Below are 18636 nucleotides of genomic sequence, written 5' to 3' on the forward strand. Positions count from 1 at the left end.
GAAGTAAATATGGATGTAAAATACAGAAGTATATTTGAATATAGATACAAAAACACAAATATAAATGTAATATATGTATTGTATGCAATGGAGTATGTAGGCAATAAATAACCTTCTGGTAGGGAGGAAAGCACACCCATGCCCACTAGAATGACCTCTTGTTCTCTCCCGATACAATGGAAAAGAAAATTGATCCAAAACTGTATGAATTTCTATTACACTCTACCAAGTGAATTCACCTAGCTAAAATACACATTATGGAAAACGAAAGTTTCCCATTCCGTAATATATATTTTTGTTAAACAGGAGGGAGAAAGTGTAGCGCAAGTGAATTCACCTAGCTAAAATACACAATATGGAAAACGAAAGTTTCCCATTCCTTAATGTATATTTTTGTTAAACAGGAGGGAGAAAGAGCGTAGTGATATTATTATCATCCTAAGACCTCATGGAGTCACAGATTCACTAAGGAGTCTTTTGTCATACACACACAGCTCATCATACCACGCTTTAAACACATTCAAATTCTCTGCAGACACCACACTCTCAGGCAATGCATTCCAATAATTCGCAACTCTCCGCGCAAAAAAACTTCTCACTCCCTTGCTCACACCCTTCTTACACAGCTTCCAGGGATAGCCTCTTGTTTTTCTCTCCCTAATCTCCCACCATTTTATGAAAAACCTCTCCAAAGTTAATCCTATAGCAATCCCTTACTAATTTGTATGTCTCTATTATATCATCCCTCTTCCTCCTATCAACTAGACTCTGAAAATTGCATTATCTCAATCTTTCTTCATATTCAGCATTCCAGAGATCAGAAACTATTGTTCAATTGCCTCTGGAACCACTCTAACATCTCTTCATACTTTGGAAAACTAGATGATGAAATCTGTGCACAGTAGTCCATGTGGGGGCCTAATCAGAGCCTTATACAATAGAACCAGAATCTTATTACTTCTACAAATCAGTGCCCTACACATCATTCCCAGAATTTGTTGTGCTGTCCTCACAATTTTGGCAATATGTACTCTAAATTTCAGATTCTCATCCACTATCACTCCAAGATCTCTTATTTCCTCCAATGATCCCAATATATCTCCACCAGGAGTAAATTCTACATCCCATCTTTGTTTTCCAAATTTTAATATCATACATTTTGCAACACTGAATTGGCATCCTTACACTATGCCCATTCACTCAGTCTATTCAAGTCTTCATGTAAAGTCACAACATCTGCTCTATTCATAGTTTTTCCTAACTTTGCATCATCTGCAAACAGCTATATATCCAAATTCAAATCTTCCCCAATATCATTAACATACAAGTTAAACAGCAGTGGCCCAACAGATTTTTGAGGCACACCACTAGTGACTTTCCTCTTCCAGGATATTGCTCATACATACACAATTTGTTGATACCTACCAGACAGCCAATCTCCAATCCAATGCACAAGTATAATATCTAATCCATTCCACTCTAGTTTCGTATCATGCGATAATCTATCAAAAGCCTTTGCAATGTCTAAGTATGCCACTGTGTATCCATCTCCCACATCCAATGCTGCTGTCACCTTATCGTAATAGGTAAGTAGATTACTAAACCTTCCTTTAGCAAATCTGTACTGTCATCAAAGATAATACTATTGTTGTCAACTCAGTTCTGGATCCTAATTCTAACCAGTCTATCCAGCACTTTAACCACAACACCTGACACGCACACAGGTTGGCCTATAATTTGGCACATTCCTTCAAAACATGCAGTGATATTATCATCAAATCCCACAGCCTTATTAATATCAAGTTTGCTTAATAACCCTTCCTCACTCATAGTCAGTCTCTCCTCCTCCTCCACTGCTCTCAAACTGACCACGATGTCACATTTACAAGGATGAAAGACACCCTTATGAGCTGATCATTAAATATCTTAACTATATCCTAAACAGCAGTCATCCTTATACGATTTTCTCCAATAATGCTATCCTACCATAATCATTCTTATTTTTGCTGGCTACATATCAAAAGAACTCATCTTTCTCTTCTGCTGTACAGCCAACTTATGGAGCATATACACATAACACGACCAGTTGCTCTTCTCCAAGACCCAGTTTCATTTGTATGATCCTGTCGTTCCTCCTATCCACTTCAAGTACTTCGCCCTTCATTCTACCACGCACCACAATTCCGACACCATTTCTTTCCTCTTTATTCACTCCAGAATAGAACTGGAAAGTTGGAGAAAAGTACTGGAAGAGAGAGGTATGAGACTGAGCAGAAGTAAGATAGAGTATATGTGTGTTGCAAAGTGGATGGCAGCCAGGAGACAGATCTGGAGCTGGAAGGAAATGTCATCAGGAAGGTCAGTGACATTAGATACTTAGGTTCAACAATGAAAGTGGATGGCGAGGCTGAGAAAGAAGTGGGATGCAGGGTACAAATAGGATGGAGGAACTGGAGAAAGAGATAATGTTGGAGGATTAATGGATTTTTTACAACACTCAGAAAGGATTAAAAAGAATTTAATACTTCCTATATTTCATCATAGTCACTAGGACATCTATGGGGATTACAAAAATAACTAATGTAACATAACACAAATATCATACAATACTAAGCCCAACCACGTGGGTGACACTAAAGTCCTATCTAGGTGGAGCGCCCTCTAAGGGCGGTTGTAGGTGGCCTGGAATATAAAGTAGGATCTCTGGTGATGAGTGTTTCCCAAATTTTCGGAAGCTTAATGCAACCGTATTTATTAAGATTTGGTTGATTTCTAAGAGCTGCTGCTGCTTCTAAGAATAGTCTCTCTTTCTTGAATTTGCTGTGATGGAGCATGGTGGTTTTCTTCCATGATACGCTGTGGGTGGTGTCCAAGACATGGTCAGCCAAGCCTGAATGACCATAGTTGTGTTTACAGATGTAAGACTCGTGTTCCTCTAGGCGGATGGATGCTGATCTGCCTGTCTGTCCAAAGTACGCCAGCTTACAGGAACAGGGTACTTTGTAAACTCCAGGCAGAGAGAGAGAGGAGGGAGCTGATCTTTTGTAGAATGGATAAGGGTAGCAAGTTTGCAGTGGGGTTTATATGCTGTGTGTAGGTTGTACTTTTTTAGAATCTTGGCTATTTTTTCAGATGTGCCACGGATGTAGGGTATGCTGATGGCATTTTTAAATTCTTGTTGACAAGAAGGACCGGGAATGGGAGGAGTGGAGAGAGAGATAGCTGTAGTGCTATTCGATAAGAGGGTGCCGATCTATCTAAAAGGCAAAATCTACAGGACAGTAGTGAGACCAGCTATGACACATGCTATGACACTGTGGCCCTGAGAAAAAATAACATCAGTAGGAATGAGGTAGCAGAGATGCTTAGGTGGATGTGCAGTGTGACCAGAAAGTATCGTCTGAGAAATGACTATGGGAACGGTGAAAGTTACGAACTTAGAAGCAAAGATACAGGAGGCAAGGTTGAGATGGTTTGGTCATGCGATGAGGAGGGAGGAAGAGTATATGGGAAGAAAGGTCATGCAGATGGATGTGCAGGGGAGGAGGAAGCACGGGCAGCCAAAGAAGAGATGGAGGGAGATGGTGAAGGAGGACTTGAGGATGAAGAACTTGGATATGGCTACAGCCCAAGACAGGAGGTTGTGGAGGAGACTCACTACAAACAGCAACCCTTAAGTGGGAAAAGCTGCAGAAGAAGAAGAAGACATATCAAAAGAACCTGCCTTCATTAGCTAACTAATGTTCATACTTAACTTTTGCTATCCTTACCAACTGAGTCACCTTCTTGCCTGTTCCTCATGGAATTGATTATTATCACTTCTCTTAAAATAAATTAAAGATGCCAAGAAATTGTATTCTTGGTTTAATCCTTTATCCAAGTGTAAGCAAACAAAGCTTGCACCTGAAGTAATTTCATGACTGAGCAATTCGTATATAGAAGCTAATGACTTCACATCAATTGCCTTAGTATCCCATAATGCAAAGCACATATCCTTACAAAAATGTATAATGCTATGCATGATGGGAAGGGTCACTACCCAGACCAGTTTTGACTTTTATTGAGGTCTCATCAGTGGGAGCCAGACCAATTAGTGATACCAAGATTGAAGTAATGCAGAAGTCATATTTTCATATACGAGTAGCCAAAAGGTTTCACACCTTATTATTAAAATATTCTGGAATAGAGATAGATGTTGGAAGTTTTTCCAGCATGGTCCAAAAAAAAACAGCTTATTGTAAGTGATTGTGACAGAGACTTTAGCTTCATTCATGGCCTAGAGTGAAGTCCAACACTCGTAAAACAATCACTGATAGGGCTAAATGTGGAGGACATGTAAGATATGCTAATGGCAGTCATGAACTTCTGTTCATGTGTTCAAGCTGTTGAGACCAGTTCTATCCATCAGTGTTCCTGCCTTTAAATGTCTCACCAAAATGTCAGATCACCTCCTTGTTTATGTGGAACAGTACATGACATGACAAGCCTCCTGCCTGAAAGATATCATAAGAATCTTGACCAGTACCATAAGGGATTCTGGTCCTGATAGTATCCGACAGTTATGTTTGTGAGATATATGCACCTGTTCATTGTCATCTCCACATGATATATATATATATATATATATATACAGGGTGTTCGGGATAAATTTGACAGTTTCGTAAGGAAAAAGAAAATCTTCTTTGTATCTATTAAATTTAATGAATTGACAAAAAAACATTACAGGCAGAGTTAATTACAATACTATCAACAAGATTTACTCAAAATAACCACCATTAGCATCGATCACAGCTTCAATTCTGCTTCGGAACCTCGAACAAGCTGATGCTACAGTCTCCCTGGGAAGGGCCGCAAAAACTGTTTTAATTTTATCCATTAACTGGGCTTTTGTATTACTGGAAGTGCGATTGGTGTCTTTTTCAACTGCGCCCCATACAAAATAATCCATGGGGTTAAGGTCTGGGGAGTTTGGAGGCCAAACATTTGGACTGGTGAAGTCGTAGAAATTTTCAGACAACCATTTTTGACTTTTCCCAGAGGTGTGGCAAGGGGCCGAATCCTGCTGCCATACATACGGCCTACCATTGGCTACCCTTGTTATCCAGGGCTTGACTACAGTTAGCAACTCCACGAACAAAGCCCGAATTCCAATGCCAGGGTTCTTCAACACCTGTTCCTGCAGATTTGCGAGGAATTCTGCTGTACGAACGCAATCAGATCGTCTGCTAGGGATCTTTCTTCTTGCTACATCCTCGTAGTCACCATTGCAAGTCTCTAGTTCATGCCTGATTGTTTTTACTGTATTCAGGGAGCATTGGGCAGCAGTCGTAATATCCTTATTTTGATGGCGGGCACGAATCATCATGATACAAGTTATTCTCTTCCATGATTCAGGTGGGTTCCAGCTATCCATCCTTTCTGACATCTTGTATATGAATGAAGAAGGGTCCAAACTTTTAAATGAAGAGAAGTGTGTGTTAATACATGTAACTTACGGAAAAATATAATTAATTATAAATATATCAAATTTATCCCGAACACCCTGTATATACTCAGCTGTCACTACCCCACAGTATGGAGGCAGGCCCAAAAGGAGGTGACTGGTGTCTGCCATCAAGCTATTGACCAACTGCTCTCACTGCAGTGCTGTCTAAAGTAATGGAGAAGGTCATTAACAGTTAACTTCTTTAACACCTGGAGATGTAAATTAGAATGAAGATCCACAGTAGATCTCTTTACCTACATAACCTGCCTCTTGACACTTATCATGGAAATGCATGGGGAAACCTGCGCTGTTGCACTCCGCATTTCCAAGGTAGTGAGAGGGCCTGACAATGATGGATGGTGTTCTCTTTTCTGATTTTCCAAATAATGCATGTATTCTTCGGGACTCAGTTATTTCATCCACTTTCATTTTCATATACATAAATGATCTTTTCTAACTGACCTCAAACCCAATCCTCAGTTTTGTTGATGATGGCATTCTCCACTAATCCTATGCATACAACAAGCCTTGTGGTGCTCTGGCATTTCATGCTTAGGGATCGTTTATAGTAAGTGTCCTAAAAACTAACCTCCACACTATCTTTTGTTGGGGGTGATGATGACAACATGGTCAACTTCAGTGCTTGCAGAACAGTTTTGTCTTTTTTCTTGCAAAAAAAAATAAAATCCCTTTTCTCCTCTCATTGCCTTTCATATTGCTCAACTTAAGATCAGATCTACCATTTTAGAATGACTCTTGCACAACAATCACATCACATCACATCACTACAGTCCCATGTTTGGCTTCCAAAAAAACTTTGCATTCTTTTTGACTTGGATCATCTGTTGAGCTATTTATTCTGTATACAAATCCATTCAGCCTTCGAATATTTTACCCCTATTTAGGGTGGCACTTAAAAACACCATTAAACTTTCTTGCTGTTTGGAGAAGGGCAGTTCAAGTGACCCTTTCTCCCACAAACTCTCTTCAGCCATCATCCCTAGATGGTCAGTTTATGAACTGCATCTCTTTTGAAGATATTTTCATGGGTGATATTCAGCAAAACTGGCATATCCCCCATTTCTGCTAAACCTGCAATGGTACAAGCAACAACTGTTCAATACCATTTTATAGTAGAACTGCTGAATCACTGAGACTTACTAATTTTGTTTGTAGAAATGCGAACTAGATCTCTAGATGGTATGTCTTTCATCATACCATCTTGATTTCATCTTGATTACTGTGGATTATTAAAGGCCTGAAGTGGCTGCAGCCATGTTGTCACTAGAGCCAGGTTTCCACTTTCTCCCCTCTCTTTCTATATGCAGTGTGAGTAATACCCCTCAAAGACATGCTAATCATACTTTAGGATATCTGTGGACCCTTCCCAATTCAAGGTACAGCAGTTTCACAGGCTGGCTGCTGATTAGTGCATGGGACTGAACCAATTAGTAATGAATCTGGAAGCTTCCCAGTCAGCTAGCTTCAAATCCTGCAGCCATTTATTTTGCCAGTTTGTGACTGGAGGAATACCAATTTCAGTGACTGCAGGTGGAACTGTCAAGACCACGTACAGATGGAAAACTGGGTTTCCTCTGTATGGGCAGTATGTTTGTGAGTCTGTCATCTCTCATTGAATGTCCCGTTTCCTTTTTATCTCTTCCTTCCCCCATATAATGGATTACAACTCAAAGAAATACGATTTTACTGTGGATCACAAAAATTCTCCCACAAAAAACTCCCCAACATTAATTCTTGCCCCCCCCCAAAAAAAGTTCTGGTATCCACTTTGTCTGTGGCCTAAACAGCAGCATAAACAATGTTAACCACCCACAGTCATCTAAACCTGAATTACTGTTCTTATCAGAACCCAAACCGGCAACCTTAACAACCCAAAACACAAGGACAGCATTTGTTGCATTCCAGAGGTTCCAAAACTTCAACCCCCCCAGCTGATTTACTTGGGCTCAAAATTTCTCTACCAAACTAACCTGTCCTTTTCATATGCTGTCTCTCTCACTCTCAAAACTCCATCACCATTAAAACACTCTGATATCTTTGGCTAATTTTCCCCAAAACTTGACTTTCTACAGTCAAAATACCCCAATAGAGAGGTCATCCTTCTTGGGAATGTCAATGTCCCCAACAATTGGCTTCCCTTCTCCAGTTTCACTGATAAAACAGGCAGGGATGCAGAGGTGTTTGCCATTAGCAATAGCCTAACACAGATCATTAATCTCCCTACCAGAATACCAAACAAACCCCCCCCTCCAATTTGGCTACACACTTCATCTCTTCTTAATAAGCTTCCCTTCCAAGTATACAGTGGATATCAGTTCTCCTCATGGTAACTTACATCACAACCTCCAATAAGTCTCTTTTACCAACCTTCACCCACCAGTTCTCAGTTTCTAGAAAGTTTTTTTCAATTGGTTATAAATTAAATTAAAAATGCCAAGAAATTATATTTTTGTTTAATCCTTTTTCAAAGTGTAAGCAAAGAAAGTTTGCTTGTGAAGATTCTTTATAACTAGTGAAAAAACTTTCTACAACTTGCTCTAATCCAGAGTATTTTTAATAATAAAGTGTATTACACCTTTTCACTACTTGTATATGGCACAAGCATCATACATCTCCACAAGGAAATGTGCTTTGCATCAATTCTAAGGAAATTGATCAGCGCTTACTCCACCTTTACAACGAGTTGCGTAGTGTTGCACTATGTGCATCTGCAAACTTGACTTACTTGTTTGTTTGCTTACTTGGGAAAAGAGGATTAAAAACCTAGCTTATAAAATTGCTTGGTATCTTTAACATAATATATACCCAAGGTAAAAAACTTTCTACATCTTACTCTCATCCTGAGATTTTTATTTAATGAGGTCAAAGCACCTTATGGAAACTTGTTTAGATAAATTTATAAGCTCTGTATTACTTCAACCTTGGCATTTTTCGCAGCTACCATCCAAGCGTACAATATGTAAAAGAAAAGCGTACAAGTGTACAATACAGTAAAAGAAAAAAAATTCTGCATACCATGTCTAGCTCAAGACCAAAACTCCAGTTGCTCACTCTGCCTGTACTGCAGTTTGCAATAGCTATAAAGGTATAATGACAAAATCTGACTTTGAGAGGACCAAATGCTGCAAACTCACATAATGCCCAAATAAAGGCCACTGGGTGCAACTTTTGCAAACCCAGGTACCCAGCTTTGTTATAACTGGATGGTACTGTAGTCACCTTCACCTAATGACAAAACCAACTTACTAGTATCTCTGTTCTCATCCAATTACTGCACTGATGACCTGGACAAAGTTTCCTCCATTCCACCAAGACCTTCTCTCTCTGTCATCCGTAGTCTTTCACCAGAAAGCAACCCAAAGAATCCTTAATAACTTCAATACAAACGAGGCATCTGGTCTTGATGGTATCCCACCTATTGTGTTAAAAACTTATGCCTGAGAACTAATACCTATCCCATATCACCTCTTCAATCTATAATATTCAACTGATATCTACCCTATAGCTTTATTCCTAGAAGGAATAAGACTTCTGTCCATCATCTTTAATAGAAGTCTGGAGGAGGATATAATACCTAAAGACTTTGTAAGATCTATTTTTATTCCTATTCCCAAGACTACAGGAACAATGGATTGCCACAAGCACAGAACTATCAGCTTGATCAGTCACGTTGCAAAAGTCCTAATCGACATAATATATAGAAGAATGGAACAGATGATAGAGAGGGAATTAAATGAAGCACAGTTCAGTTTCAGGAGAAACAGGGGAACCAGGGAAGCTATCACAACACTACGGATATTGGGGGGAAGAATGATCGAGTGCAATAAAGATTTATATCTATGCTTTGTGGACTATTAAAAAGCTTTCGATAACGTTAATCACTCTGTTTTATTTGATATTTTGTATAAAATAGGAATAGATAAAAATATTATGAGAATTTTGTTCAGAATATACAAAACTCAATAAGCCAGGGTCAGATTTGAAGGAGAGGATACTGAATAGTTCCCCATAAGAAAGGGTGTGAGATGTCCCCACTGCTTTTTAATATTTATAGTGAATGGATGATGAGAGAGGCCTTGGAAGATCTGAAGGATGGAATAAAGATAAATGGACACCTGATAAATAATATAAGATAGGCAGATGACATTGTACTTATGAGCGAAACAGAGGAAGGCTTGCAAAGAATTTTGAACAGACTGAACAGAGTTGGAAATGAGAGAGATAAAATGAAAATAAACATTCAGAAGACCAAAGTGATGAAGATTTCAAGGAAAGGAAATGATGGGGTGGAAATCACTTTGAATGGACGAAGAATAGAAAATGTAAAAAAGTTTTGAATACCTTGGGAGTTGGATAACAGAAGACAGTAGATCTAATTATGAAATTAAGCACAGAATTAAAAAAGCAAAAGCAGCATTTTTCCAACTATACCACATATTAAGAAACAGAAATCTGAACAAACAGTTAAAAGTAAGAATGCTCAAGACAATGATCTGGAGAGTGGCGATGTAAGGATGTGAGTCCTGGATAATCAATAAGGAGATGAGTGACCGATTGAATGCAGTTGAAATATGGTGCTTGAGAAAAATGGATCTTATCAGCTGGACTGAAAGAGTGAGCAATGAAGAGGTTCTTAAAATATTCAAAATGAAAAGAGACTATATGGCTAGTATCCAAAGAAGAAAAATAGCATTTGCAGGACATTTGATGAGGGTTCTTCTGGAGAGCTTCCCAGAATAGTATTGCAGGGGATGGTAGAGGTAAAGAGAGGAAGACCCCGACTCCAATGGAAAGACATCATCAAAAATTGGACGGGCAAGAATCTTACAGAAGCAAGAGATAGAGAGGCATGGAAGTGGACTGTTCATCAGCTGCAACTCTCTTAAAGAGGAGGCCACAGGATTAGATTAGATTAGATCTACTCTACAGCATTGATAACAAGCCTACATCCAGTCTATTCCAAAGAAAGGTAATAAATGTCAACCAATCAACTACCATCTAATTGCTCTCACTTTTGTTCTCTCTAAAATTATGGAAAAGGTTATCAACAACTAACTTCTGAACCACCTAGAGACTTACCGACTAACAGTGACAAGCAATACAGATTCTACCACTTGTGATCTACAGCTGATCTTTTAGCTTTCACCACCCACCTCAATACTTAAGCAATGGGAAAATTCAGAGAAACTCACAAAGTTGATCTGGATATTTAAAAAGCATTTCATTTGATGAGATTTGGGATAGGGGCCCACTTAGCAAACTGCCATCCTACGGTCCTACCGCACACTGCAAATGGACCAGCAACTTTCTCACTGGTCACTCTACATGTCATAGTGGATGGTTTCTGCTTCTCAGATTTCCCCCACCAGTTCAGGAGTACCCAGGGTTCCATTCTTTCACCCACTCTCTTTCTCTTGTATAAAACTGACCTACTCTTGCAAACTTCCAATTCTATCCATAGTACACTCCATGACAGTACACTCTCCATTCCTCCTTTTCATTTTGACAAACCTTGTTGTGCTAGAAGATCCACTATGACCAATGTCCTAAACTCCACTCTCCTAGCTATATATCAATGGGGTAATGACAACCTTGTAGACTTCAATGCTGCCAAAACTCAGTCTGTCTGATCTCTCGTAAGAAAGGGTTTGCATCCCTCTCCCTTACTTTCATTAATGCCCAGATATCAAAACACAATCAGATTTCTCTTCTAGAACTGATCTATACCTCCAAGTGCAAGCAAGCAAACAATGTTTGTGCATGAGGTATCTTTGAGACTGGTCTACTTGTATATAGAGGCTAATGACTTCACATCAATTACTCTAGTATCCATAATGCAAAGCAACACCAACACTTTGTCACATGTGTATAATGCTATGCATTATGGAAAGGGCCACTACCCAGACTGGTTTGGACCTTTATTGAGGTCTCATCGGTGGGAGTCGGACCAAGAAGCAATATCAAGGTTGAAGTAATGCAGAAGTCATATATTATCCTTATACAAGTAGTCAAAAGGTGTCACACCTTATTATCAAAATACTCTGGATAAAAGGTTAGTCTCTTCTGGGTCTGGGATGAAATCTGTCTGGATAATAGCACTTCCCTTACTTTCAGTAATACCCAGATATCAAAACAATCAGATTTCCCTTCTTGGAGACTTTCAGATGTGTATAATGCTATGCATAATACACACACACACATACATATCTGAAAGAGTGTGTGTGCTTTGCATTATGGGATATGAAAGCAACCGATGTGAAGTCATTAGCCTCTATATACAAGTAGCCCAGTCATGAAGATACTTCATGTGCAAACACTTGGAGGATTAAACCAAGAATATAATTTCTTCCCATCTTTAATTTACAGTATAACAAAGTGAAAAAAAAACTTTCAACATCTATATCTATGTTGTGGCCTTACAGGAAGACTTGAATAGATAGATTGGGCACGGAAATGGGGATGTGAATTCAATTGCAAAATGTAAGGTTTTAAAATTTGGAAAACAAAGATGGGATGCAGAATTTATGCTTGGTGAGAATATATTGTTGGAAGTAGAGGAAATAAGAGATATGGGGTGATAGTGGATAAGGATCTAAAATTTAGGGGACACATCGCTAAAATTGTGAAGACAACACAAAGGCTTCTGGGAATGATGCAGAGGACACTGACGTGTAGAAGTAGGGAGATTCTTGTTCCATTGTATAAGGCTTTGATTAGGTCACACATGAACTATTGTGCCCAGATTTGGTCACCGGGTTTTCAGAAGGATGAAGTGATGTTGGAAAGTATCCAAAGGAGAGTGACTAAGGTAGTTTCTGACCTCTGGAATGTCGAGTATGAGGAAAGATTGAGAAGATGTAATTTGCAGAATCTGGTGGACAGGAGGAAGAGGGGAGATATGATAGAGATCTACAAGTTGGTAAGGGGTTGTTATAGGATCAATGCTGGAGAAGTTTTACAGAGAATAGTGAGAGATCAGGGAGAACCAGAGGTCATCCCTGGAAACTGTATAAAGAGGGTGTGAGTAGGGAGTGAGAGACAGGTTTTTTTTGTGCAGAGTTGTGAATGATTGGAATGCCTTGCCTGAGAATGTGGTGTCTGCAAAGAGTTTGAATGTGTTTAAAACACAGTATGATGAGCTGTGTGTGTGATAAAAGGACCTCCGAGACAAGTCTTTGACTCCATGAGGTCTTGCGGTGGTAATAATAATAATAATAATAATATATCTCTAACCTTTCCTTGCACAAACGCATTATAACCATAGCTTCTGCAGTTGCCAAAAAACTTGGTGTACTCTTTTGGACAAAACGCTACTTCACAGTTTCACACCTTCTAACTCTACAAATCCCAAATCCTACTAACCATGGAATATTGTTCCCATATTTGGGGTGACATCAAAATCCTCTCTAATATCACTTGATTCTATCCAGAAGAAAGCAATCTGGTTAATTAAAGATCCCACTCTCACAATTTCTGCCTTCTGCAGATACTTTCATGAACAGTGCTCTGATGAGTTGGCCACTATTATTACTGCTAAGCAACACCCTTTCGCAGTCTATCTTGAAACTCACTGAACAAACTTCACTGCCGCTTCTTTCATACACTTCTGTTCTTTGGAAGGGCCTCCTCTACTCTGCTTTCTCCAAAGAATACAACCCTCAGTTGTTCAAAAAAAAAAAGAAAAAAAAAGTCAACACATTCCTCCTTTCTTCTTATCCTCTTGCCAACACATGGCACTGATCTGCTATAAGTCTTGTGACCTTTCGTGTGTGTGGGTCAGATATATCATATATATATATATATTTCTCTGTACTGGTTTATTATTTAATAAATCAGTACAGAGAAACCTATTTAAAATTACATTCATATATTCAAAAATTAGGCAGAACATCTTGTCATTGTACACTTACTTTCATTTCTCTGGAAGAATTAGAGCTCAATAATTTTCAACAATCAACTGCAGCATTTTATACTAACAGTAGGATCACTATAGATGCCATTAAAAAAAAAAAACTGGTAAGGATTCCTACTTTACAGAAGCTTTTTCCAAAGTGTTGTCCAAAGCCCAGTAACTTTGCTTAAGAAAAAATAAAAATAAAAAATCCCAGTACACAAAAAACATAAAAATTCAAATATGGTATACAAGCTGTTGATAGGGAAAATCAAACTATAAGTGATAAAAAAAAATAAACAACGAAAATGTGTAACTATTGTTTATTCAAGCTTAATAACATGTGCATACCATATATTATATACATACTTAGTCTTGGCCTACTGCCTAACAGGTATCAGATAATAGTAAAAATATCCTTTATTTTTACTGGTACTACATACTTTATTTAATCAGCAAAAAACAAATCTAGGCTGCATAAACATATAGTGAAAAAAAAAAAAAAAGTTTCCAGCTACATAAAGTTTAGGGAACAATGCTCTAGAACATGGGTCGCCAAACTTCTTTGACCGTCAATCCCTTCAAGAGTTTCTTGACTTTTTATCGACCCCCTGTATTTTACTATTACGTAATTATAATAGGACACGCAAAAAAGATGCTTATGTGAGTTTTTAGATTGTTTTTTTTATAGTTACAGTGTTTATTGTATGTATAACATAGTATATATTATTATATTACTATTACTACTACTATTACTATCACTAGTAATATCACTGGTATTACTAGTGATATTAATAAACTACTGGTATTAATATCACTGGTATTACTACCAGCCCTGCTCAACTCTTCAACACAGAGAAGTTTAGTTCGTGAATGAATAACGATTGAATTATAATATGTATGTTGATGAATTTTAGAACATTAACGCTCACTTGTATGTCGATGCGCAAAATCGAGACTGGGATCAAATACGTGTAAGTATAAGTAAATAAGAACCGCACACGTGTTGCAATCTCGCTCCCACCACACTGGCCGGGCAGGAACCACCAACATCCGTTTGTTGGTAAATACGTCATTTTGGCCTACTTGATTGGCCTCAGTAGCTATTTTCATGACCTTGCTCCATCTTACAGGTTCTATTCATGTCACTGTTCCCACGATTCACTCTTAATTGCGTTGTCATTCAGGATGGTGGTAATCCAAGTTAACTGAATTAAATATTACCCATATAATGATGTCTTATATTTTTCTATCGACCCCTCAGCCCGAATTTACCCCTAACAATGTTATATCAACCCCTGGGGGTCGATATCGACCACTTTGGCGACCACTGCTCTAGAAGAATAGGAATTGAGCTCTGCTGCATAAAAGCACACATGGAATAGCAGGAAAAGAGACAGCATATTAGCTGGCTAAGAAGGCAATTACTCTGAATAAGCAGTTAGAAATAATCTGCAAAAAAGTTCTCAAAATCAGCCATAAAAAGACTTACAGAAGAATTAAGTCTCACTTTGTATAAAAAAAGCTGACATACCCATTGCCAGTGTGGTGAAGGAGGATTAGTAGTTTCTTTGGTACAATGATAACGACCTGTCTCATCACTCCACATATAGCGATCAGTTGGAAGGCCTTTGGTGGAAAATCCAGTCAATGGATTCCACCTCTGGTTTTCATACACATATATGCAACGAACATCTGTCATGGAATAAACTTCTACACTACAACCTGGAATTCCTAAATAATTAAAAAAAAAAATAACTGAACTCTGTGAAACTATTCAGATAATAACTAATGAAACAAATACTTGAGTATTTGTTTCATTAATTATTATCTGAATATTATTTGATTATGATAGAAATTAAACTGCTACAGTGCTTAAGTACATCCCTAAACCTAGTTAATAAAGATATGAGGCAGCATAGAAACACATACCCTCTGATGAATTGAAATCAACTTCAGTTATACTGAACTGGTTATAACAAGTTCCATATAACCAAGGAACAGCGAATTTACTTAACTAGAGCAAACTTTTGTGAAAAGTATATACAGCTCATAACAAATAAGGTTCATTTACAATGTTTCAAAACCAGTTGGACTTTTTCTTCAGTTCATTTTTTAGTAATTTAACATATTATTTTTTTAATGATCTCCCTTGCTCACAAAAGGATGGGTGAGCATATTATTATTATTATCTGAGACCTCCAGGGAGTCAAAGACTCATCGAGGGAGGCTGTAAATTATCCAACCCAGCTATCATACCTTCCCTTAAATTCATTTACACTAGATGCACTCACTACCCGTAAGGGTAAATTAATGCCCTTACTGAGAACAACCTTAATGTCCATGGATGCCCCCATGTTCTCTCCCCGCCTTCCTTCCATATAACGAAAAATTTCATCATTTGAAATACTATAATACCTATTCAAAAGTTTATAGACCTCTATCATATCACCCCTCTTTCTCCTGTTAACCAGAGTCTGTAATCCACATACTCGCAATCTGTCCTCATAATCTAAATCCCATAATCCAGATATAATCTTTGTAACTCTTCTTTGCACCCTTTCCACAGCTTCTTTATCCCCTTGGAACCTGGGAGACCAAATCTGCACACAGTAATCCAAGTGTGGTCATATCAAAGCCTTATAAAGAGGCAAAATTACTTCCTCATCCTTACATGTCAAGGTTTGCTTCAACATAACAATTATCCTCTGAGTTGTATTTGCAACTTTTGCTATGTGACCTCTTATCCACCAATATACCAAGATCCCTTGCCTCTTCAGTTTCTTGTTGCATAACCCCACTAATATAATATGCTGCTGGAACTCTAATCACGCCAAAGTGCACAACTTTACATTTACTAACATTAAACTGACAGCCATTTTCATTTGCCCAGATTTCCAGTCTATTCAAATCATTTTGTAATTGCTGAATATCGGTAGCATCCCTGATTGCCCTGCCTATCTTCGCATCATCAGCAAACAATTGCAAATCTGATGATAGACCCTGCTTGATGTCATTAATGTAAAGATTGAACAATAATGGTCCAAGAACTGAACCCTGAAGTACACCTCTGGTTACCTTAAATCTGGCAGATTCACATCCACTGTATGCCACTTTTTGATATCTGTCTGTCAACCATCCCCTGATCTAAGTCAATAGATTATGTTCCAATCCCATATTCTCCAGTTTACACAACAGCCTATCGTGTGGTATCTTTAGTAAACCCATGCTGTTCCCTGCAGAGTATGGAATGCTTATCTACCCATTTCTGCATGCAAGTTCTTACGAACTTCTCTAAAATCTTCACTACCACACCAGAGATACTAATAGGTCGGTAGTTAGACACATCAGTTTTTGCACCACCCTTGTGCAATGGAACTATCATACATTCCTTCCATTCCTGTGGTATCATTCCTGAGCTGAGACTCAAGTTATACAAATGTGTGAAAGACCTAGCCATTTCAGCTGAACATTCCTTTAACAAACAGGCAGATATTCCATCTGTCCCTATTGACAAATTCTTATCCAGGTTATGCAAGAGCTCTTCAACTTCATTTTCATGAACCTCTAACTCTTCATCCAACATAGCAGTAGCACCATGCTACATACAATTGGTTGATATATCTTAGCAAAGTGAACACTCATTAACTGAACAATCTCCTTAGCTTCCAACACTCGTATACCATCTGCATTCAATAAAGTTATTCTTCAACATTCATTCTTTCTTTTGCTTGCAGCATAAAGATAAAATTCTTTTGGATTGCCTTTAGCTTGCATGGCCAATTTCTTTTCATACTCCCTTTTAGCTTTTTGCACAATACTCGTTACTTTTCTGGCCCGAGCTTTATATATTTCATAACTTCTCTCACTCTTATTCTCACAATATTCTTTCCACATCATCTTCTTCTTGTGGATCTCTAGCTTAATAAGGCTGCACATCCATTTCACTCCCAACCTATTTATTCTTCGAACACTAGGGATACATTGAGATACCGAAGACTTATTAAAAGAGGAGAAGAGCGTCCCTTCTCTTCTATGTTACTCAGTGTCTAAATACCTATCATATGTCACTTTGAACACAGCCTATAAGATGCAAAGATATTTGTCCTCAGCAACAATCTTCTGAATACCTGACAAATTTCTGCTCTCCCAACACCCTTGATCTCTTCTTAACCAGTTCTACAGATAAATATACAAAAGAAGACAGCTCCTCTTGGTAACACAGACCATATATCATCCAGTTTCATTTCCTGCTGAATACCCTTGAACCAGTCACTCTCAGTTTCATATCCTATGGCATTACAGCAGTGCCAAATAAGATGACCTTGAGTGATTTCTATTCTCCTTTCCTTGTACAGATTACTGTTTTTGCTTTTCTTACCCAGATCACTGCTCCAAGAAATAATTCTTACTAGAATGAAGGTCTTCATTTTGCATTCCACTCAAAAGCTCAGACCATTATCCACACCAGTTGTGCTCCTAAGTGCAACAAAATAATTAAGTTTATCATAAGTGACTCAAAACCAAACCTCCAGCAATGCATTCAGTCTACATGGCAGCAAGCAACTACTGCAAAAATATCATCAGCAAATCCAAATCATACTTTGAAAAGATCACGTGCAGGAAACTTGCTTCTTGTTCAAATGGCAGTTCAAGCCTTTCGACTCATCGCTAAAGCTACTGAGTTACAGCTTCTGCTCATCTATGCCACCACCCCCCTCTCTCTCTCTCACACACACATGCAAACAATACAGTATATTGTAACTTCACTCAAAGACAAGGCTGACCTCCTGGCACCATTCTCCTCTGCTTCCTCAATAATGATGATGAAAGAAAACTATCACTACTTCACCAAAAAATTCTCACTAATCTTCCTTCTAAGACATCAGAAGAATCCCGAATAGCTTAGATACCAATGAGTCTTCCCTAATAATAAGCCTATAGCAATTAAACTTTCTGCTACAAAACTAATGCCCATCTTGTATTATCTCTAAAATCATTCATATTCATCTGGAATATACAATATCTGAGCAAAAATATCTAGACACCTGCTCATCTCATCATAACACAAAATCTAACACCTATCTCATCAAACCATTCATGCACGTCTCACTTTGTGGACAGGGGCATTGTCCTGTTGATACAGGAAGGGCCTTCACTGAACTGTTGCCATAAAGTTGGAAGCAGAGAATCGTCTTGAATGTATTATAGGACACATCATTATGATTCCTGTCACTGG

The 18636-nt window shown here is 38.3% G+C and overlaps 1 protein-coding gene across 2 annotated transcripts in view; it reads right to left on the bottom strand.

Annotated features, from left to right (window-relative positions):
* The window catches only part of Pex23 (tectonin beta-propeller repeat-containing peroxin 23), a 693418-nt gene that overhangs the window by 181974 nt on the left and 492808 nt on the right, over positions 1–18636 (bottom strand). For both annotated transcript variants that reach the window (XM_090398408.1, XM_090398409.1), the window contains exon 15: positions 14932–15131. In XM_090398408.1, the coding sequence (XP_090254534.1) occupies positions 14932–15131 (200 nt within the window). The remainder of the gene's footprint in view (positions 1–14931; positions 15132–18636) is intronic.

Source organism: Typopeltis vanoorti, chromosome 9, assembly GCF_054136105.1.
Source record: "Typopeltis vanoorti isolate ZY-2024b chromosome 9, IOZ_Tvanoo_1.0, whole genome shotgun sequence".
Classification (NCBI taxonomy): Eukaryota; Metazoa; Arthropoda; class Arachnida; order Uropygi; family Thelyphonidae; genus Typopeltis; species Typopeltis vanoorti.